The 23778-nt window shown below is 49.9% G+C and overlaps 1 protein-coding gene across 1 annotated transcript; it reads left to right on the top strand.

Moving 5' to 3' along the window:
* The first annotated feature begins 3504 nt into the window (after positions 1-3504).
* Positions 3505-23611, top strand: AMDHD2 (amidohydrolase domain containing 2). Its single transcript, XM_054042926.1, has 13 exons — positions 3505-3827; positions 5634-5752; positions 8240-8344; positions 9173-9309; positions 11173-11312; positions 11955-12009; positions 13052-13264; positions 15508-15596; positions 16117-16261; positions 17364-17471; positions 18210-18278; positions 21744-21845; positions 22479-23611. Exons 3-13 carry the CDS (start codon positions 8262-8264, stop codon positions 22565-22567), a joined length of 1230 nt encoding a protein of 409 aa, XP_053898901.1. The 5' UTR covers positions 3505-3827; positions 5634-5752; positions 8240-8261; the 3' UTR covers positions 22568-23611.
* The last annotated feature ends 167 nt before the right edge of the window (positions 23612-23778 follow it).

Below are 23778 nucleotides of genomic sequence, written 5' to 3'. Positions count from 1 at the left end.
TTGTTGTACCTGAAGGGCTAGTTGTGGGTGTCACCCAAAGTAGCACATTTGAAATACAGATACATGGTCAATATTCCTAGCTTCAGATAAAAAAAATGATAAATGCATACAAATTAGATAAACACATTCAGTAGATCATAACCTTTTCAGTACCTCACATGACCCCTTGTAGTGAGGCGACCTGCTCCCAGCCACCCCAGAGAGGGATGAGCCACTCTGGATGCCAAAGTGGGCGGAGCCATGGAGCCTGCACCTGCCTCCCAAAGGTCAAAGCGCAGGACCGGAAGTATAAAAGCCGCATCCCAGGGCTCAGAAGCTGCCTGGCTGCTGGAGAAGCCAGACGCTGGGGCCCTAGCTCCTACTGGGGAGACTTCTGCAGTCTGTGACCAACCTGAGGATTGTCCATACCATTCAAGGCCTGAGGATGACCAGACCCCGGAGAAGCTGTTAAGCCTACTGGAGGGAAGCGACCCAGAGGGGCTGCCAAGCCTACCGCTCGCCGAGTACCCTGAGGAGCCCATGGTGCTTGATTCCATGGAGGACACTGACCAGATGCAGGTACTGCTAGAAGGGGAGGTAGGAAGTAGTCCGGGGGCAGCCGACCCTAGTCTGGCTGCGGCACACCCAGAGCCGATGTCAGTGTGTTGCGGCCAGGATCCCCACTGACGCAGCAGCAGGCTGCCTGTTGCTGTTAGGGCCCCGGGCTGGGATGCAGTGGAGTGGGTGGGCCTGCGTCCCCCCTGCCACCCCACTTATGGGTGGCAGTCTCTTCCTCGCCCCAGATGCCAGAACCGGGAGTCTGGGTTTGTTCCTGAACTATTTGCTCAGCCCCTACCTGAGGGCCTGAGCCCTTGACTGTTTCCTGCTTCACCCGGCTAGTTCCCTGCCTCAGCGGACCTCAGTAGTGAGGCGGCCTGGCTCCCAGCCACCCCAGAGAGGGGAGACCCTAACAAACCCCTTTACACCCCTCTTCCATAAAACATATCTTAGTCATGCCATATTCATATAAGAGAATATGGAATAAGAATATGGGGTGTAAATTAATTTAAATTTAAATGTCACAACCGGAAAAGCTGTTTTCACTTAAAAAGTTGCTCTTGGCTCTGCCTGTGGAGAGCTAAGAGCTGGATGCTCAGCCAGCAGGGGAGCCAGATGGAAAGGGGTGTAAAGGAGGCTTCATTCCTTCCTCCATCTGAGTGTGCTGCCTCCCCCCAGGCCTTCTCCATAGTGGTGGAGGCAAAGAGAAAGAGAGATGGCACCAACCACCTGCCCATCCCTTCCAATCCGCAGGGGAAGAAAGGTATAAGAGAGACATGCCCCGGCACATGGGGAGTGGAGAATGGGGGACCCCGTATGGGGAGAGGAAGGACTGGGGAACACACCGAGCCCCTGGCATGGTAAGGAGTGGGGGAGTCAAAGACAATGGTATGGGGGAAGGGAGTGGAGGTGGTTCCCTGAAAGAGGGGGATGGGAGGGTGTAGATAAATCTCTAATAATTTTCATATGACTTTACATTGTGCCTCTTCATATAACCTTGTGGTGGATCTACCCACGTGTGACCTCTGTTTTCATGGGACTTTGTATCAAAGCCTCATTTAGAAACTTTGCATTGCCCTTGGTATAATATTATAACCCCTAAGGATAGAATAAGATAGAAGAAAAATTTCTTTCTGCTAGCAGTAGAACAAGAGCTCTCTCCCCCCCCCCCCACTCTTAATCAATTGCCCTGTTGAATGAATGAGGTGTGGATGAGCAAGGCATGGAAGGCAGCACCTCCAGACAGCCTCAACTGTTGGCGAGGGGCTGGGAGCCAGACCCAAGGACAATAAAACGTGTCAAGTGGGCTCATTAAAAACAAGCAGACATACCGTCCGCCTCGGGGGGGTTAGAAGCAAGCACCTTTTTTTGGAAACACCCTCTTTGCAGCATTGGGACAACACTCAAAAGAAAGCACCACAAAGGACCAATGGACACAGACACAGAGTTTGAATCTGGTATAGATTTGCATAAGAGGAAAGATGCTATAAGAGTGAGGTGTCTTGCAGAGGACCCCGGGTCTCGTCTTGTCAACATGGGAGCATCGATCCGGATCGGCAGAAGCCCGGCTCCACCCCCTCCCCCATCTAACTCACCTGGCCAGTGAAGTTAAGGGGAGCAACTAATTGGTAACAACAAGACGGAGTGTTTGTGTGTGTGAGTGTAAGTGTAATAAATTATATATGCATTTAATACAGTGTTCATGAATACATGTATTACTAATAAATGTGGCGTTTTGTCTTATTCCCCCTGAAAAGATCCTGTGCAGTACTTTAAGTACAACAAGGGCACCAGAGAGGGCTGGTGGGGTGGGATGGAGGAATGCAATGCACACAGCCTATAGAAGTAATGAAGTGTACAATGCCCTAGTAATCCCCTATCAAAAAAGCTTTTAAAAAGAAATTTCTCCAAACAGCCCATGCAGCCTCAGGCAAAATCCCCTCCTGATAGCCACCCCGCATAGCCCTGGCTATCTGGCGATACAAAATTACCAAATAAATTCAATCCTCCCCACATCCATGGCCTGATCTCCACAGGAAGTGAGCAGTCATAGATGGGTCGGTAGAGGAGAGTTTTCACGGAACTAACTGCAGCCATTCCAAATAGGGTGACCAGATGTCCCAATTTTACAGGGACAATCCCGATTTTTGGAGCTTTTTCTTACATAGGCTCCTATTGCCCTCCACCCCCGTCCCAATTTTTCACACTTGCTATGTGGTCAACCTAATTCCAAATACTTTATTTACATTTGTGAAGTGACTGGCACGGTAGCACTGATCTCTGAGGAGGTACAAAATTAAAGCCTACTGACTTGTCATGTGACTTTTGGCCAATCATTATATTGATAGAACAAAAATACCTACCTCACCAGGGGCTGCTTGCAAAGGGCGTTGAGATGAGGGCAGGGGACCATTCCAGATCCTGGTAACAGGATTGCATTTGTAAAGGCAAAGGTAGCTTGTCCCTATTCTAGTCTACTGAGAAAAGTGAATAAAGATGTTTTTAAAAGCAGAGCATTGTATTACAACATGCTGGCAACTTGATTTCAATTATGTGACTTCGATGCCCCTCATCACATTGCGTTATTGTGACCGGTGACACAGCCTCTTCTCATGGCAGCAGAGCTCACCCCACTCACAAACTCAGAAAAGGGTCAAATGAACCCAGGTTCCCTCCCCCACATCCCCTGTAACCCCAAAACCCTCTAAGCCCAGCCCCCTGAGGAGCTCTGGCTCTGCCTGGCAGAACCCTGCTGGCAGCCCATCACAAATCATCCCCAGTGATATGCCCACAACTAGCTGCCCTCTAAACCGGCCCCCAAGCTACCCCGCCCAAACCTGTCCCAGCTACCTGCCCCCCAGTGACCCACCTGCCTCCAGCAACCCACCCGCCCGACTCGCCCCCCAGCAACCCAACCGTCAAACCTGCTCCTAGCGTCGAGCGACCCGTCACTCACCCTATCTGCTCCCTTCGGCTTTACGCGCGAGCGACCTCCCTAAGATGGCGACAGCAGCTGACTACCCTCCTTTTCTTCGCCCTTCCCATCATGGCAGTCCCTCGCTGCTGATCACGTGCTCAGGGTAACCTCGCCTTCCTGCCCCTGCCCAATCAGCTGAGCAGACTCACCTGACCGGGCGCTGCGGCAGCAGGAGTGGGCAAACCGTAGGGGTAAGGTGGGGACCTTGCCCCCGCGCCGGGGGTAGTATGGCTGGGCGCGGGCTGAGCTGCCCGTGCACCCGCCCCCGGCCCGGAGAACCGGGCCCGGGCTGAGCTGACCCCGCCTCGGCCCGGTAAGAACCCACAGAAGCAAGGCCCGGGCTAAGCTGTCTTAAGGATCTCCATTCTCCCCCTCCAGCTTGCTGCCCCCTCTGCCCTGCACTGGCGGGGCTTTAGGGAGCCGGGAGATAGACATGAGCTCAGCTGTGCTGCACCTCCCACTCACACTCGTTTTCTGCTAATGCTGCCTCCTGGCTACGCTACCAGAGCTATGGGGTGCCACCAGCGAGGAAGCATGGTCTGAGCTCCTTCCACAGTACCCTCTCTGTATCTGCCCCCAGCTCTGTCGTCTGCTGCCTTCTCACTGTGCTGGCTCTTTGCGGAGACACTGTCTACCAATCAGTGCCTGGATACAGAGGGGGGTGGATTTCTCCCCCCCCCCCCCCCCGTAGGACAGCAGTAGTGGGACTTGCGCTGAACTGCATAATCCCTCTCATCTACCTAGCGGGGTATCTCTGAAAAGAAGAACTGGTGTAATGCCACTGAAACTACCTGGGGGACCCAAAAATATGGAGAGTGGGGAAAGAGAATAAAGGGGCAAGGACTACCTTTTCATTATGTGTTGTCAGTGCTAGCCCAATGTGTCCCTGATGTCTTCCAGGGCCTCTAGACCGTACCGTAATACAATAGTAAATAATAGCATTAACCTGAAAGTATCAGGTTTCAGAGTAACAGCCGTGTTAGTCTGTATCCGCAAAAAGAAGAACAGGAGTACTTGTGGCACCTTAGAGACTAACAAATTTATTAGAGCATAAGCTTTCGTGGACTGTGGGCTGTAGTCCACGAAAGCTTATGCTCTAATAAATTTGTTAGTCTCTAAGGTGCCACAAGTACTCCTGTTCTTCTGAAAGTATCAAATTCCATTCATAAGTAGTCTCCGACAGGTATAAAGTTTGTAGTAGGGTAGCTGATTTCTTTGATTCTTTCCCCAGTGCAGTGTAGTGCTATCATGTATTCAGTTACTACAATAGGAGTCTGGCCTAACTGACAGTCAAAGAGTGGGATATGCAGAGACTCTCTGCTTTCATTTCCACTGTGTTATACTCAGGGGTGAAAGTAACTTACAGGACTTACCTGTACTGCCGGAGTCCTGGGGGGGCATGGCCTCATCCAGAAAAGGCATGGCCTCAACCAGAAGAGGCGGAGCCTCTCAAGATTTAAAGACCCTGGGGCACTGGCTGTGGCGCCCAGGGACTTTAAATCAGCCCGGTGCTCCCAGCTGCACAGGGGGCTGGGAGCCCCAGGGGCTCATGGGCAAATTAAAGGGCCTGGAGCTCTGGCTGCTGTGGAGCTCTGGGCCCTTTAAATCCCCACTGCAGCTCCAGCTGGGATTTTAAGGGCTCGGGGCTCCCGTGGCTGCAGGGAGCCCCAAGCCCTTTAAATCCCGGCCCCATCCCTGCCGCTGGAGCTGTGGGCGGGATTTAAAGGGCTCTGGGGTCCCTGCAGCGGTGGGGAGCTCTGAGCCCTTTAAATCCCAGCCTTAGCCCTTCTGCCAGAGCTGTAGGTGGGATTTAAAAGGCTCTGGGTGCCCTGCAGTGGTGGGGAGCTCTGAGCCCTTTAAATCCCAGCCTCAGCCCTTCCGCCGGAGCTGTAGGTGGGATTTAAAGGGCTCTGGGTGCCCTGCAGCGGCAGGGAGCTCTGAGCCCTTTAAATCCTGGCCCCAGCCCTGGAGCTCCCCACCACTGCGGGGAGCCCAGAGCCCTTTTAATCCTAGCTGTGGAAGCTGGTGCAGTCCAGCATGGTGTACTGGCTCTTGGCGGTACACCAGACCGGACCGGCTTACTTTCACCTCTGGTTATACTTAACAGTTTCTTCCACAGGTACCAGCAGACTGTCAGTGCAGTCCTCTTCTAAAGTCAGTATGGGATGCTGAGCGAGAGGAGCAATTTCACAAGTTGAAAAGGTTGAAAAGCTCAGAGTGATCTTCCCAGGAACTGAGGTTAGTTGAAAAGAAATCAAATTACTTCTATTCATTATCCTCACTCTCTGTGCTTGACTTTCCTATGGTATCGTGTTGTGTTTCAAAATCATAGAGTTTGGGGCAGTTTGGTTGCATTGTCAGCTTCTATGTCCTGTTCACAGAATCCTAAATTGGAGAATCTTACTTCATTATTTCTAGCAGCCCTTAGGGGTAGTAATATGTTAGTAAAAGGTCTGTTGTGGTCTGATCTGAAGCTCATTGAAGCCTGTGAAAAGTCCTCCATTGATTTCAATGGACTTGCATCAGGCCTGTATCACTTCCATTTAGTGTGACCAGATACCAAGTGTGAAAAATGGAGACAGAGGGTGGGGGGTAATAGGCACCCATGTAAGAAAAAGCCCCAAATATCAGGACTGTCTTTATAAAATCGGGACATCTGGTCACCCTACTTCCATTAGACTCCATTTTAAGGGCATCTAGACTGGCCGTTTTAAATCCCACCTGGCTGAAATGACACAAGCTGTGCCCACAAAAGTGTGTGTTTAACCAAAGAAACCACTCTAATTTGGTGTGACTATTGAAGGGTGTTTTAAGATTAGCCTGGATCAATTGTTTGTCAGCAGGGCTTTAGGATTTGGGGTGCTTCTAAACAGAGACTCATTTGAAACAAAACATGTGTGTTGGTGACCATCGCCTCCCCTCCGGCTGCTGGACAAGTGGAGCCAAGCTGCAGCTGTGAAGGTCCTGGTGGAGTTGCAAACACCTGAAACCTTTCAGTGGGGAAATGCTCTAAATAAATAAGGAGCCCTGCAGCAATCAGACCCCCCCACCTATCAGGGCATTTTATGTGCAGTTTGACAGAGATCAGGTTATTTTCTGTCTTCCTCCAAATATTTATCTCTAGAATCCAGCATGGTGAGCAACTGCAGCCTAAGGGCTCTGAGTAACTGTCCCATCCACTGTTCCATATGGATGAACCAATGCTTGGAGCCTCGTTCTTCTTAGCATATTCACAATGTGCCTCAGGTGGCATGTGACCAGGACTCATCACTGAATTTGGTCCACTGGTTGGATCTTTAGCTTCCCTGGCCTGGGCTTGGTACTGATGGGGAGCATGACATGAATGCTGAGCCATGCCCCCCAGAGCCTCATTGACTTCATAAGAGCTCCATGCAGGTTTAAGGGTCTGTGGAGCAGCTTGGAAAATCATGGTCCTGGAAATACAGTAAAACAAAAGAGCACAAATATTCACTAAATTAAGTTGTCTCTCTTCTTGCTTTTCCCTCTCCCCTTTTTTTCCTACTTCCATCTCCAACACATTATCTCCACTTTTGCCCCACAATTATTTATTTGTGTCATAGTAGCACACACAGGCCCCAATCAAGATTAGGATCCCACTGCGCTAGGCACTGTCCAAACTCTCTGATGATCCCTGACCCATCCGGCTGACCTCTGTCTACTGTATTCTCGCTCTGTTTTTTTTTTTTCTTTGCAAAGCAGCACCTCCTTGCTCTCATTCTGCACCAACCCGCCCCAGGTCTCCTGAGTCTCAGCCCTGTGTGCTAACCACCCTTTCTTTCTCATTCTTCTGTCTATGCCTCTATGAGGGTTACTGGAAGTATCCCATCCTCTGCCTCATTCCCCTTCCCTGTGAAGGACATAAATCCACACCGTGTAGAGGTCAAAGCATAGGGGTTTATTACACACAGCGCTGGCGGAGTGTCACCTGGCTTATCAGGCTCAGAGACACTGTCAATCAATTGATTACAATGAAATATATAGATTTTCCATGGGCGGGGGAAGATGACGGGGTAGGCAGTTCCACACCCCGGGATAGGTTTTGCAGCAAGACAAGATAGCACAATAGCCGATGGTTAAAAGGTTACACAATGTCTCCGCCCATGGTCTCAAGTTAGCAAATTAACATTTGATTAATACTTTGATAAAATGTTATTAGTATAAAATATATATGTTGAATTCTGATTTGGGGTCCATAGGAATGGAGTAACTCCTTTGATTGTCCGACAGGTACATATCTAGGGGATAAAGCAAAGAAACAGTGAAAGCATATGGAAATAGAGATTATCTCCTCTATGTCTTAAGGCAGGACATTGGTCCCTTGGAAGGGAGGTGGAAGGGTGCCATATCATTATAGTGACATGTGCCAATATTTCATAAACTCAAGGTTGGATCTGTGGGAAGACTGTTCTCCCTTCAGGAGAAACACAATAGGAACAGGGATCCTTTGTTCAATTTGAAACATTGGATGAAACATAATTATTCAGTTATTGCTTCAACATCTGGCATTTCTACTGACCAAGCATATCTTAGCAAAGGCAATGTTATTTTGTTTACCCCAGCTTTCTCGTAGCTGATCACTATTAGCTAGGCCTCTGGTCTCCAGACCAAACTCTGGACTTTGGGTCTGGAAAAGAGCTGGCATAATTCATATACCAGGTTGTTTATATAACATGCACATGGATTTTAACCCTTCACCTGTTTCAGGTGTTTTCTCAAGGCCCCGACGATGCCGTCTAATAAGTCTGTCTCGGATGCGCCAATCTTCCAGTTCACTAACTGCAGGATTCTGAGGAGTCACCAGCTGCAAAGGTGAGCAGATGCGTCTATTTGCCCTGGGATGGCTGCCTGCATACCAAAATGTGCTCCTCCGATGCCGTGGAATGCGAGGTATAGAAAATATTGGACCTCAAAGTGCTGCTCTTTGGAAAAACCAGGCCTGGGAGTTGAACCTATGCAGATCTCTTGCATGGCAGCAAAGAATACCAACCACAGGGCTGCTGGTTCTAGGGTGACCAGATGTCCCGATTTTTATAGGGACAATCCCGATTTTGGGGTCTCTTTCTTATATAGGCTCCCATTACCCCCCACCTCCGTCCCGATTTTTCACACTTGCTGTCTGGTCACCCTAGCTGGTTCTGACAATACCCCAACTTCCCTTTGTTTTGTAAAGCTGCAGTTGTTCCCTGTAGCACAGACCAAGAGGTCTCAACTATGTGTTAGGCTGCCACCTAGGTAACAATCAGAACAGGCATAGACTCTTACCAGGCTCATTTGATCCACGCTATCCTCTTCCCACATCTGTCCTCTTCAGGGAGAGAGGAAGGACTCTGAGGATGCCAGCATTCCCAATGAGACTGTATAGGCATTGTTCATGTTTGGGTGGCATGTGGGAAACATCCTAGAGGTGACACATGCAGTTCCCTGGGGCAGGAGTGCCTGGTGCTGATTTGGTTCTTGCCCCTGCTTGCCAGAACAGCACATGGTGGGTTAGCCGCCAGTCCCTGTGTTGGGGTGGTCTATGTGCTGGGTTTCCTAATACGTAAAGGGGGACTGAATAGTGTGGAAAGCAGTCAAGGCCCCCTCCCCTGCTGCTGGGAGGAATGGTTGATCTTTTATTCTGCATGGTTCTTCTGTCAGGGAGGATCTGTGGGTGCGAGAGGGGAAGATCCTCAACCCAGAAAAGCTGTTCTTTGATGAGAAGGGATCTGCTGATATTCAGTTGGATTGTAAGGACAGCATCATCGCCCCCGGATTCATTGATGTGCAGATTAATGGTAAGGCATTCCAGCTGATCTAGAGAAGATCTGAGTGAGAACCAGGCTCCACGTGTGCCATTTAGAAACAGACTGATGAGTTCCAGCACAAACGCGTACCCTCCTGCCGTTTGAACTCTGACTCACAGTGCGCCTGTTTCCTGAAAACGGACTTTGTTGGGAGATCAGCTGCGTCATCAGATAAGATTTGCATAACTTCTAGTTTAGCAGTCTGTGGCTGGCTCTCTGTTTTAAGGCCTTGTCTACACTGTACAATTTTGTCGGCAAAAGGCAGCTTTTCCAACAAAACAATGGAGGTGTACACACTGCAAAGCTACTTTTGATGCAAAACTCTGCTGTTTTGCCAATAAAATAAAACCACCTCAACAAGAGGCATAAAGCTTTTTGCAACAAAGTTAAAGTGACAAAGACCCAGTGTAGATGATGCCTTTCATTATGTCGACATAATTGGCCTCCTCCAGTATCCCACGATACCCATCATGGCCGCTCTGCTCACTGTTTTGAACTTCTCTGCCCTACAGATATGCCTCTCCCCTTTCAAAGCTCTGGGAAGCTTTGACATTCCTCAGCCTGGAGAGCTCACAGAGCTGCTGTAGGAGAATGCGGAGAAAGCCCTGAACCATAGGCATGCAGACAGAGCGGGCTGCTGCTATGTGGAGGAGGAGGGGGAGAGACTGCTGTGCTGTGCAGAGCCAGGGGGGTGTCCCCTCCCAGAGCCAGGGGCTGATATGGGGTGTGTGTCCCCTCTTCCGGGATTGGTTGCTCAGGCTGCTGTCTGAACTTAGAGACAGCATGCAGACACACTCTCCACCAACACACACACACACTTCCCTAACACACACTCTTTCTGTCTCTCCTTTCCTGCCCTCCCCACCCCCCCACCAACACACACTCCCTCCTCCCCCATGCATACACTGTCAGTCACTTTTCAACTGAAATCTAGTAGGATGCCCATGGAACATAGGATTGAGAAACCTGCATCATGTGATGCTATACTTGTCCCATGAGGCATTGCAAACCTTTCTCAAAGCACCCTGTGGCCAGTTACACAGTGGGATAGCTACCCTCAGTGCACTGCTCTCTGTGTCGATGCAAGAGCTCCTAGTGTGGATGTGCTCCGCCGACACAAGGAGCATAGTCTGGGCAGGCAGCAGCAGTTTAATTAAAGCAGCAAAACTTTTGTTGACAGTCCATGTCTACACTAGAGTTTTAAGTTAGGAGGTAGCAAAGCCAGGTGGGTTGCCATTGGGAGAATTGTGGAGATGGGCTGGGTTTTGAGGAGGGATCTGAAGGATGATGTGTAGTGTGGCATAAAGGATCAGAGAGGAAGGATGGTCCAGTGGTTAGGGCACTAGCCAAGGACCTAGGGGTTAAGTTCCTGCTCCAACACAGATTTCTTGCATTATCTTGGGCCTCTCTGTGCCTCAGTTCAATGTGAAGCAGGTTAAGACTCTGATCCCAGGTGTGTATAAGGTTAAATGAATTACAGCTCATGAGGTGCTCATATACTGTGGGAATGGGGGCCATGTAAGTACCTAAGAAAGAGTACAGGGCAGTGTGGGGGAATGAAATAGAGGGATCAGGCCCCTTCTGGTGGGTTTGCCTGCTTGCCCTTGGGGATTAGTTCCCAGGAAAGCTAGTGCAATTGGGTACTCCACATCTCCTTTTATAGGGGCTTGCTGTGCAACCAAAATCTTCCCCCACCCCACTTGCTTGTAGCACTCCCCTTATTCTCAAAGTTAATCTTCAGTTGCACATTATATTAGGTATCATTTACAGTGCCGCCTTTAGAGCTGGCCTCCCTGGTTTCTAGAGCCAACTGCCATGTCACCACTTGCTGTCCTTGTTTCCTTTATGGTGCAGGGGGCTTTGGGGTGGATTTCTCCTTGGCTGCGGATGACGTCCAATCAGGGATCTCTCTGGTGAGTCAGAAGATTCTCTCCCATGGTGTGACCTCCTTCTGCCCAACCCTGGTGACCTCCCCGCCATCCGTCTATCACAAGGTAAGGGGAGCCCCCCAAAACACTCACGGCAGTGGGGATGGCACCGTTGGATCAGGTGGCTAAGCCTTGGGGGCTTCACCACAGAAGTGGAATGTGTGGGCTCTGTGATGGCAGTGGCCAGTTGGGAAGGGGTGTGAGGAGCTGGGTTCTAAACCCAGATGGCTTCTCTGCACATTTAGGCAACTGATGCTGCAATATTCCCAGGGTCCCATGAGACAAGTTATACAGGGCTTGGGACCTGCTTTTTCTTCGAGCACAGTGTATCGCAAGTCATGCACAGTGATCTGTTTGGGGTTCTTTTGAGAACCAGGCACTGGGGAGCTGGGGTACATGGGCCCACAAGAGGGTGGGTTCTGAAATAGTGTTCCCCTCCAGCAGAGATTAACCCTTTCTGCTAAAGACCAACTCATCAGTCTGCCCTACCACTAGGAGAGTTGTACAGGCCATGCCCAGCAGGAAAGCACATCTAACCCTGGGGCCAGTTTTTACCATTCCAGCAGGGGTAGTTACCTCTCTCTCACTGCCTTGGGGGCGAGTGGGTGAAATAGTTCCCTTTGGCACTCATAGGCATTATGCTAGGGGTCCTAATACAGGCAGGCTGGGTACTGTGTCCGTGAGGCTTCTAACACATCCCCGTCCTAGGTTCTTCCTCAGATCAGCATAAGAAATGGAGGGCCTCATGGAGCTGGTATCCTGGGTAAGTGAACAGCAAGGTCCTGTCCTCTTGGCCCCTCTCCTCTCTGTTGTGTGGAGACTCGCTCCTCTGTGGAGGAAGGAGAAGCAGCTGCTGTGGAAAGCATTCACTGTGGCTGGGAGTGTTGTGCCATAGAGAAGTGGGGGTGGTGTTGAGATTTTTACTCTGTGCAAGGCCAGGTGCAGCCTGGCCATGACTCCCAGAGAGCTCCGTATGCTGGCTGCCATGTTCCTCCCGCAGCTCCACCCCATGGCACTTGCTACTGCACTCCTCTCTACTGGTCTCTGCATCCAACATGTCGGCCCTGCTGGAATTGGGCAGTGTGTGGCAGTGGGTCACTGTGAGGGGGCAGACTGCCCATGCTGGCAGCAATGCCGTCTCTCGTGCCATGCTGAGGAGAGCAGCCCAAGGGCCTCCATCATTCTGAGGAGTGGGGAGATCTCTGACTGAAAACTGGGGGTGAGGCACCTCAGGGAAGGCTGCACCTTAGGGACCTCGCTTTGGTCCTTAAAACTGAGCTGCTGGCATTTGGGGTAAGCTCATTGAGAAGAAGAGAGTGGGAAACAGGCAGCAGGAAGGGGCTGTGGGGAGGTGTGAGCTGGGGCAATAAAGATTATAGGTGCCAGAAGCTGGTGAGGTCAAGTAAAGCCAGGCAAGAGTGGGATGGTAAGGGGAAGGAGTCTGGGGCAGGGGATAGAGCAGGATAACAGTTTCAGGGAGATACGGTGACCAGATGTCCCGATTTTTGGATCTTTTTCTTATATAGGCTCCTATTACCCCCCCCCTGCCCCCATCCCGATTTTTCACACTTGCTGTCTAGTCACCCTACAGGGAGATACGAAAAAGCCTTGACTTTCTCCTACTCTGCAGTTGCCTGTTTTTTCATTCTCAGAGCCAGCTTGATGGGGGAGGGGTTTGGCAAGTTCCAGGGTGGGGCTGGCCAGGAGAGGGGATTGGCTGGGCTGAGGTGGGGCGGTGGGTGTCCTCACCCTTGGGGTAAGAAAGGGAAACAGTTGTGGGTATTTTTTCTCTCCCTGGTGGGCAGGGGCCCATTTGGAGGGGCCTTTCATAAGCAAAGAGAAGAAAGGGGCGCACCCAGAACACTACCTCAGCACCTTTGAATCGGGAGCTTTCCAGGACCTGCTTGCCACCTACAGGCACCTGGATTGCGTCCGGATCGTTACCCTGGCCCCTGAGATGAAGAGGAGCAGTGAGGTGATCCAGGAACTCACCAGACGGGGCATCTGTGTCTCGCTGGGTAAGGGTGTCTGCTGGCTAGGGCCTGGTAGGCTATGTGGGTGGGTCTGGGTAGTCCCTTAAAGGCCCAATCTGTTTGCTCACATTGCTCACCCTGGGCCTGATCCTCTGCTCTGTCACACTGGTCTCATGCCAGTGCAGGTGCATTGAGGTTAATGGACAGTTTCAGAGTAGCAGCCGTGTTAGTCTGTATCCGCAAAAAGAACAGGAGTACTTGTGGCACCTTAGAGACTAACAAATTTATTAGAGCATAAGCTTTCGTGGACTACAGCCCACATTGGCCAAACCGGACAGTCTCTACGCAAAAGAATTAATGGACACAAATCTGACATCAGGAATCATAATACTCAAAAACCAGTGGGAGAACACTTTAACCTGTCTGGTCATTCAACGTCAGACCTGCGGGTGGCTATATTACAACAGAAAAACTTCAAAAACAGACTCCAACGAGAGACTGCTGAGCTGGAATTGATATGCAAACTAGACACAATCAACAAAGGATTGAATAAGGACTGGGAATGGCTGAGCCATTACAAACATTGAATCTATCTCCCCTTGTAAGTATTCTCACACTTCTTATCAAACTGTCTGTACTGGGCTATCTTGATTATCACTTCAAAAGTTTTTTTTCCTCTTACTTAATTGGCCTCTCAGAGTTGGTAAGACAACTCCCACCTGTTTATGCTCTCTGTATGTGTGTGTATATATATATCTCCTCAATATTTATTCCACTCTATATGCATCCGAAGAAGTGGGCTGTAGTCCACGAAAGCTTATGCTCTAATAAATTTGTTAGTCTCTAAGGTGCCACAAGTACACCTGTTCTCTTTGAGGTTAATGGAGTTACTCTAGCAAATCAGGCCACTGTCTGTAGTGCAAAGTGCATGCAGTGTCTTCAAGCCAACCTGGATATGAGAACGCTATCAGCTGCATAGTAACCATAATGGTGCATTAGTGCAAGCTATCTGCATTGGATTTCCCTTTGTGTCTTTTTCCAGCCTCAAAGGAAAACCTTTCTGCTTCCACTCCTCATGTCCACAACTGTGCAGAGTCACTGTTCTTCATCTATGTAACATGGCTCTAAACTGGGTGGGCATATCTGACGGTGTGGGTATCTTAGTGTTTCAAAGTGCTTGTAAATAAGGACCAAATTCCACTTTGATAAGAGTGAGCAACTCTGACCCCAGCAAGATGTAGGAGTGGGGTGCGTGGGCCATCTGTATTTGAGGACAGAATATGATCCTGACCTTTACTTGTCTTAAACTTAGCTAAGACCCCAGTGAGGGCCAACCACATGCAAAGGTTCAACTTCTAAAGTTAACCTGTTTGAATTCTCCTTTCACAAAAAGGCTTAAGTGTCCAGCTGTAGCCACCTTAAATGGGACTGCTTTCTAGACAGTGCAGAATACCTGCCCTCTGAAAACTAGGGCCTCTTACTGTGTTTCAAGTTACACACCCAAAAATGGAGGCATCACTAATCTCTGGAAAATTTAGCACAGTCCATTTTTTTTTTTTTTTTTTTTAAGTGGAAGCCATGTGCACAGAGCACTGGCTGTATTTTTCTCATGTTCTCCTCATAAGCTCCCCTTTGGTGCTGAGATAAAGGATAGAAAAACTTAACCCTTCCCCTGAGTTGTTCCTCTTTGGGCTGAAATTGATGAACTATGCAAAAGAAGGGTTTATGCAACAAATCTGTATATAATCGGCCATAGCGTTCGCTGCCCTACAGGCCATATAAAAAAAAAAAAACAGAAGGGCAAATTTCTGCCTCCAGTGAGATTCGGGGCCCCTGGAAAGGACTACGGTTCTCATCTTCATTGGGCAAAACAAAAGCTCATTCCATCGCTGTAACAAAGCCCCGAGGTCTCATCAGCACCCTCAGCACCTAAAGAAGAGCTCCATGTAAGTTCGAAAGCTTGTCTCTCTCATCAACAGAAGTTGGTCCAGTAAAAGATATTACCTCACCCACTTTGTCTATCTTCTGAAGTCTTTGGAAGCCATGGTACACTGCAGTAGGGATCCAAATTCATCTCAACCACTGGCACTAGCACTTCCATGCTCCAGCTGGGTTCTGAATGGGGCTGTCAGAACTGGAGTGTAGCATGATTGAATAATAGGTGGATTTCCAGCAAACTTCTAGTGATTTGTGGACTGAGCACACTTGCCCCTGGGTGTTGTTGGAGTAAATAGAGAGAGTAAAGGGGGAAATAGCCAAAGAAGTCACCTAATGCTCTTTGTTCGCAGGACATTCTGTGGCTAATCTGTCTCAGGCAGAGGAAGCTGTCCGACATGGTGCTACTTTTATCACCCATCTCTTCAATGCAATGTTACCTGTAAGTAACCGAGGGAGCCCACTGCCTGCCCGTGGCTCACTCTGGCTTGTCTTCTCCTCCACGGACATTTATTCTCTGCCACGCATCTGGGTGGGTTGTCGGCAAGGGGAAGTGACTCTGGGTCTAAACGCACAAGCCCCTGTTGCCAGAAATGAAGACACAGCTCTGTTAGCTAAGACTGTAGCAGCCTCATCAAACTTTATACATGGACCAACCACCATTAGTGGGGGATAAAGTGCCACCCTGAGTGGGTCTGGGTTATATCACCATGCATGCCTCTTCATTGTCACTACGTCCAGCTGCTACCTTCATGGCAGCACCCCCTAGCCAGGGCACTAGGGTGACCAGACAGTAAGTGTGAAAAATCAGGTCAGGGGGTGGGGGGCAATAGGCATCTATATGAGACAAAGCCCCAAATATCGGGACTGTCCCTATAAAATTGGGGTATCTACGGGGCACTAGCAGCCTGTGGGTTTCTTCGTGGCAGGTATCACACCTGTTTTCTCATCCCTTTGCACAGTTCCACCATCGCGACCCTGGGATTGTGGGGCTGCTGACGAGTGACCAGATTCCTGCCAGGCGGAGGGTGTTCTATGGCATGATATCAGATGGGATCCACACCAACCCTGCAGCTCTGAGAATTGCGCATCGAGCACACCCCAAAGGTGAATCACTGGGGATCCCCTTGGTCTGGACAGCACAGCACCTCTGAACCCAAATGCTGTGCCCATCTGGATTGCTTTTCTCCCAGCTGATGTGCAGCATCCTCCTCAAATGGTACCAGATGGGATTACTTCCACTTAAGAATGGTGTGTGTCAGGGGCCTGGCTGGCTCTGGATAGTGGGAGCTTTCACCTCTAGGTTACTGGTTTCAGACTAGTACGTCCTGTGCATCATTTGCTGATCACATGGTGCTGGTTTCTCCTCCTTGTTCCTGCTAAAAGAAGCTGAAAACCCATGATTCATTGCTATTGTTTCCATGTGAGCAGTTGTTGTAGCTGCCCAAAGGCTGTTCTATAGTCAGGAGTGTGGGGAGGAGCAGGCTCCCGGAGTATCTCTGAGGTATGGCCTGTGCTGTTGGGGCTCCCTCCAGCTCCCAAAGAATGGGTGTCTGCATAGCACACGGTCATGGAGAGTGGGGCTAACTGCACCCTTGTTGACCATCTCAGGAGAGATGCCCAGAGAATGTCCCAAGTTCTTGCCCTGGGGATGAGGCCTCCCAGCTTGGGGGAGGCCCATTGGTAGCCCAATGTGAGGTGAAGAGTGGCTCTGTCACTGCCCATGCTCTACCTGTTCTGCGGATAACCAGGGGACTTCAGGCACCAGAGCACTCCTGCACCCTTCTCCAGTGCTGTGTGAAAGGAATCCTGTGTGTCAATGGCCCCTCATGAGTAGAGTCCAGTGTCACTCCCCACCCACTACTGCACTTACACGTTCCCTGTGGCTCAGAATTACCCAGTTTATAGCCTGGTCCTTCAGCCTAAACCTCTGTGACCAGCCCAAAGCTTTGTGCTTGTCTTGTGAAACAGTCTGTCTTCTCCATCTTCTTTTCCTCCCCACTTTCCTAAGCTACAGTCAGCCCTGCACCCAGAAGGCGCAGTGCTCTCGGGAGAGTCCTCCTTGCTGGGTCACAGACATCCTGACTGCTGCCATTACCACTCCCAGCAGAGCGAAATGCCTGGGACTTGCACCGAAGAACTGGAGAGAAACCCCCTGCAAAGCTGGGCTGAAGGCTAGAGCTAATGTGGCCCCTCCTTGTCCCCTTAGGCCTGGTGCTGGTGACAGACGCCATTGCTGGAATGGGGCTGGCCCCAGGGAGGCACACCCTGGGCCAGCAGGTGATCGAGGTGGACGGGCTGAACACATACATTGCAGGTGAGCACTCCATACGCAGCCTGGTCACCTTCAGCCCCCACCTAGGGCCGTGTGTGTTTTAAGGTAGATCCCTGGGCCTTCCAGATGGCTCCACTGGCTGCAGAGCGGGTGTGAGCCCTGTGTGTGCTGACCTAGCAAAGGCTGGCAGTGCCATGAGGGAGCCCGCTGTTGCCTGGCCCAGAAGGGAGTGCCCTTTGGCTTGTCTCACCTGCTGCTGGCTGATTGAAATCCTGACCCCTGATGGTGTGGTACCTTGTAAGGGGAAAGGCTGGGGAGGACATATGAGAAAATGGTGCCACATCTCAAGTGGCACTGGGCACTGGTATGAGGCACACCCTCTGCCATTATGGGAGGTCTCCTTGCATTATGTGGGACAATAGCATCTACTTCATCCCTCATTAAAGCCCAACCCACTCCCAGGGTTGTGGTGCCCATGAAAGTGAGGTGCCAGGAGCACAGGGCAGAGTCAGGCATGGGGTGAGCGGGAGCTGGCCATGCACCTCTAACAACCTGTAATTTCCAGTCCAGAACCTCCCTCCAACCATACTCCTCAGTCCTGCCCTGTCATACCCCTTGCGACCCCAGCCTATTGCCAAAATCTGCCATGGCTTCTCTGGAGCTGAGGCTGAGAGCCCATAGACTCGTTCCACTTGTGGAATAGGATTGAAACCCTACGGGGACCATTGCTGTTAGATGGCTGGTGGATCTGCTCAGTTTCCTGTCTTTTCTCCTGCTCAGGGACGAAGACTCTGAGTGGCAGCGTAGCAACCATGGACTCCTGTGTTCGGCACTTCCTGGAAGCCACAGGTGAGCCCAACTCACCTACTCTCTGCCTGCGGGCTCTGGGTTGGAGAACAGTGCCCCTTGCTGTTATCACTTCTCCTAGGGCCAAAGTCTCTACACATATCCAGAGAGCGTAGTAAGGAGATCCTCTCCCCAGACAAGGCTGACTATGGGCATTCTTTCCAAGCCCTCTTGGAGTCCCAGGTCAGCTAGCAGGCAGAGCCACACTGGGTGCCAGCCAGGGAGAGATTAGGCTTTATTTTTACTGCAGTGAGAACAAGCGAGCTCCTCCATAGTCACAGGTGCAAAGGGATCAAAGGTGAATAATCTTGTCCACAACTTCTGATTCCTCCCTTCCTCCCTCCAGCCACACCACAACTGCTCATCCCTCTCCTGCAACCCCTCTGGGCCTTTCCCCGCAAGCACCATCCAAGAGTAACTATTAAAAAGCTATGTCTGAGTTGCTCACACGTGTGTCCCTTGTGTCCCCAGTGGTTCAGCAAAGTGTCCATCTCTCTGTATGATTGTTCACTCTGCTCCCAGAGAAGGGGGTTACCAGGCTGGGTTGGGACCTGTCATATTAACTTCAAGGGTCAGAAGAGATAGTGTTAAACTCTTCCACTGTCCAACATAAAATGAGTGATGCAAAGAGGTCCAGGGTCTCTCAACCGGGGCCTTGGTGTAGTCAATTTCTTGGTAAACACGCAAAAGCATTCATTCTAAAACTGAATGTTTATTGATCACGAACAAGAAAGAACAAGAAATAAAAACAAGCGTTTATAGTGAAACTGAAATTGAGTGATTACGCAAAACAAGCTTAATCAAATCCTTTAAAGTCGCTCTCCTTTGGGAGAAAAATATTAGTCTCATTTTCAGAACAACCTTTCTTTGAGAAAAGAAAAGGGTTAAATTTACATTCAGTCCTGATGTGAAAAGGGTATTCATTTCTCCTGTGTCTGATTGACAGACCCACACAAGGTGGAGGGGAAGATAGGACAGAAAAGGTGGGGAACGTACGGCTGTGATGGGTTCAGTCACAGAGACCCCCTTGGGACTGCTGAGACTATCTCTGAGTCCATTTTCTCTGCCAGTTTGGGCTTCCAGAAACCTGCCTTGTTGAGTCAGACACGCCAGTCTGCTCCAACACAGACCCAGGGTCAGAATCACACACCCCAAAGCTGCAGACTTAACTGAAAATGGCTTAAGAAGTGCTCCTGTCTCTAGCACCCAGACACCCAGCTCCTGGTGGGATCCAAACCCCAAATAAATTTGTTTTACTCTGTATAAAGCTTATACAAGATAAACTCATAAATTGTCTGCTCTCTATAACACTGATAGAGATGCATAGCTGTTTGCTCCCCCAGGTATTAATTGTTTACTCTGGGTTGATTAATAAGCAAAAGTGATTTTATTAAGCATAAAAAGTAGGATTGAAGTGGTTCCAAGTAATAATAGAACAAAGTTAGTTACCAAGCAAAATAAAACAAAACACGCAAGTGTAAACCTAATACACTAAGAAACTAATTACAGATAAAATCTCACCCCAGAGATGTTCCAATAAGCTTCTTTCACAGACTGGACTCTTTCCTAGTTTGGGCCCAATCCTTTCCCCTGGTAAAGTTCTTGTTCCAGCTCAGGTGGTAGCTGGGGGATTTCTCATGACTGCAGCCTCCTTTGTTCTGTTCCACCCCCTTCTATAGCTTTGGCCCAAGGTGGGAATCCTGTGTCTCTCTGGGTTCCCACCCCTCCTTCTAAATAGAAAAGCACCAGGTTTAAGATGGATTACAATATCAGGTGACATGGTCACATGTCACTGTAGGACCTCATTCTTCATTACCCACAGGCTGGCCCCCACATCCACAAGAAGGCTTGCAGGTAAATAAACCATCTACAGCCAATTGTCCTAGTCAGTGGGTGCCATCAAGAATCTAAACCACCATTAATGGCCCACACTTTGCATAATTACAATAGGACCTCAGAGTTAACTTCATATTTCTAGTTTTAGATACAGGAATGATACAATACATACACACAAGTAGGATGAACGCACTCAGTAGGTTATAAGCTTGGTAATGATACCTTACAAGAGACTTTTGCATAAAGCATATTCTAGTTACATTATATTCACGCTCATCAGCATATTTCCATAAAATCATATGGAGCAACGTCACAATGGCTTTTGTTGATGTCTTTGGAATCCTGGATGGCTGGTCAGTCTCAAATGGATGCTTTGGCTGGCAGGTTGACCACAGCCCCTGTTGCTTGGACCCTGGTTCACTTTCCGGTCAGGGATGTCATCTGGTTGGGTCTTTTCTCCTTAGATGGGGCAAGGCTGTGGTCAGCTCATCTCGCTGTGCTGATGCAGTGCAGCTGATTTCAGGATGATAGAAAGCCAAGAGAGTAAGAAATAGGACAGGAGGAGGGATGGTGCGGGGAACAACCTGAAAGGAAGGAGACAAAACAGGATCTTGTGCATCTCTGCGATGCTGGCAATCAAGTATCCCCACTGATGGACTGAGGACTGGGTGTCATAATGCTGTGATTATTTTCATCTAAGAGTTCTGAAAATCAAGTTCCTTAACGGAGAGCAAGGCCAGCTGGCATTCTGCCTGGAAGAAAGTATTTCAGTCTGGTTTGCTGCTTCTATCTTGGGGTGAGGGGAGATGAACTGAGATGCACAGGGGAGGGATAGCTCAGTGGTTTGAGCATTGGCCTGCTAAACCCAGGGTTGTGAGTTCAATCTTTGAGGGGGCTATTTAGGGATTTGGGGCAAAAATTGGGGATTGGTCCTCCTTTGAGTAGGGGGTTGGACTAGATGATCTTCTGAAGTCCCTTCCAACCCTGATATTCTAGGGTGGGGTGGGGAAGAGAGTCTTTTTTTTTTTTTTTTAAGGAAATCCCCAAAGGGGAAATGTTGGTGGCATAGTTCATCCCCCCCACATTATTTTCTCTACCAATTAGACCCAATATCTCTCACACCAATTTTGGTCCATTAACTTCTGCTTCCACATCTTCTGTTTTTACCAAGGATGATTTCAACACAGTCCTTGAATCATATCGTCAGGTCTCCTTATGTTTGGACTAGCCTAGCTTCTTTGTCTGGTTCTTTTGCACTTGTTTATAATCATTTATTGGCAACTTAACCTATTGCTCATGGTTAATTTCCAAGTAGGCAAAAATTGTTGGTTAGCGTGTCGGCTTATGAGCTTTCACGTGCTTTTGTACGTTTCAGCTTCCCACGGGGGTAAATGTTATGGGCCCAGTAGTCACAGCAGACCCTGTGTGTCTGATTTCAGCATGTGGCTGGCTAGCAGCCAGTAGCCCCCTGCTGTTCCATTTCCCACAGAGATGGCTGTCAGTATCTTGGCAGGACCCTGATTCAGCTGGCCCTGCCTTGTCTGAAGGGCTGCCCGGTGTGGGAAGCAGTGGAGAGGTCCTGAAAGAGGATGTCTGTTAACTGCCATAACAAGGTGCTGTTCTTCCCCAAAGGATGCACTGTGGAAATGGCCCTGGAGGCAGCATCCCTCCATCCTGCCCAGCTCCTGGGAATTGAGCACCGAAAGGGGACCCTGAACTATGACACCGATGCAGGTATCAGCACGATTGCAGGTTGATGCACCACTTCACCATTCTCCACAGTGTCGTCTGGTGGCTGAGGCTAGGGCTGGAGTAGCAGTGAGCTCCCCAGCCCACCATCACCATTCCCCATGGGGGTGGCTCCTAGAAGGAGCTGAGGCTGACGTACCTATGAGCTCCCTCACCATTGGGGCTGCTACACCATTCCCTACAGCGCCTCCTACTGATACAGGATGGGGCTGGCATAGCTGGGGTCTGCTGGCTGAGGCTCAGTAACATGCCCTCTCAAGCTTGGCCTTGGCACTTGGATTGGGAAATAGCTCCTATTGTCTCTGTTTGAATCTAGTCCTCTTGTGCAGTCTAGTCCCTGTGGCAGTCTGTAAACCAGGGGAGGTCACTCCCCCTGTACAGACTCAAGATGCAACTGCCCCTCCCCAGAATGGCAGAGTTGCCAGCCTGGGTAGGGGCAGTTCTACCACTGTTTGGGGTACATGCCTTACCGTAAATCCTCTGCGGTCTCCATGGGTTTTGGAATGTCTCCTCCATCAGCAGGAAAACCCTTACAGTCCTTTCCCATGGCAACCCCAACAGATCAAGCACCCCTCCTGTTGCCTCTGATTCCTGCTTCCTCTCTTCTGTCTGTTGCAGATTTCCTGCTGCTGGACAACAGCTTACAGGTGCGAGCCACGTACATCGCAGGTGAACGGGTCTGGAGTCAGGACACCTTCACTATATGAAACCAGAGACTCACCTGGGACTGGCAGCACTCCCCCCAACCCTGGTGCCAACTACCAGCTCCCCCAAGCGCCATGCTCAGTGGTCGCTGGCAGCCGCATTGTCCACTCCCTCTCAAAGAATGCTTTTGTAAGACCTTGGTGTTTCTTCCTCCTGGGTCACCCTTGAAAGTACCAAAGAACTGCATGTTCCAGAGCAGCCCTTGCTTTGTTGCCAGCCCTGCCTGCAATGAGTTTGTCAGCTGTCTGCTAGACAAGAGGTAAAAGAGTGGGTGGAGCTCTGCTGCTGGGATCACTCTACGATGGAGCCACCTGAAGGACAAGGTGCCTGTCTGTCTCTGTTCTCTCTCTTGAGCACTGGATTTGAGCCCTGCTGTAGAGGAAAGGGAAGCTACTCCATGCGCTGTTCTGTTTCGATATGTGCCCACATTGGCCTATGTGCATATCACAGCATACACACAACACTAACTTCACTTCCCAGAATAGGCCTCTGGCTGTGCCCTTTGTCTCTCACCATCAGGCCTATTAATGCCAGTGTGTTGACTTCCCAATGTTCATCTGCCCATTTTCTAGAGAAATCCCAGTGGCCTTGAAGCAGCTCTGCTGACAGCCTGCAATCTGGCTGGGAGCCTGGGGAGGAGGCGATGTCTCTACCTGGCACTGTCAGCCAAGGGCCGTGAGTTCATGTCACACCTTTGATCTCCTGTACCCCGAAGCAGAGTACTCACCACCTCGCTCAGGCCGTGGGCAGCCCTAGTGCCTTGTGTTGCTCCCTGGGATGAGACCCTCACCACCAATTTTCCTCCTGGGCTGAATCCTCAGGGCTGTGTACAAACCCATGAAAAGCAGGAGCTGCTGGTTCCTTGTGCTGTCTTGCTGTGTGGGCAGTGATTTTGTCTGCTGGGTGCATGGACTTCATTCTGCAGCAGAAAGCAGTGTTGTTCTTGAACTGTATACACATGCAAAGTGGGTCTTACAGGCTCTAGTATATATTCCCATCTGTATTAAACTAATATGATTGGAAAGCTTCCCGAGGATGCTACACAGCTTGCTGGTCTGTTAGTTTCTTTGTGTCAGTGATGAGGTGAGATACTTTTGCTGTAGGGAATGTATCCAAAATGGCAGTGATGTAACTGGACACCATTCCATCTTGAGGTGCGGGGTTCTCTCAGGGTTTATGTCCTCACTAGAAGCTCTGGATGGTTAGATGATTG

The sequence above is a fragment of the Malaclemys terrapin genome, chromosome 10, assembly GCF_027887155.1.
Source record: "Malaclemys terrapin pileata isolate rMalTer1 chromosome 10, rMalTer1.hap1, whole genome shotgun sequence".
NCBI classification, from domain to species: domain Eukaryota; kingdom Metazoa; phylum Chordata; order Testudines; family Emydidae; genus Malaclemys; species Malaclemys terrapin.
The sequence above is the reverse complement of the archived record's forward strand: the minus strand, read 5'-3'. Positions and strand labels throughout refer to the sequence as shown.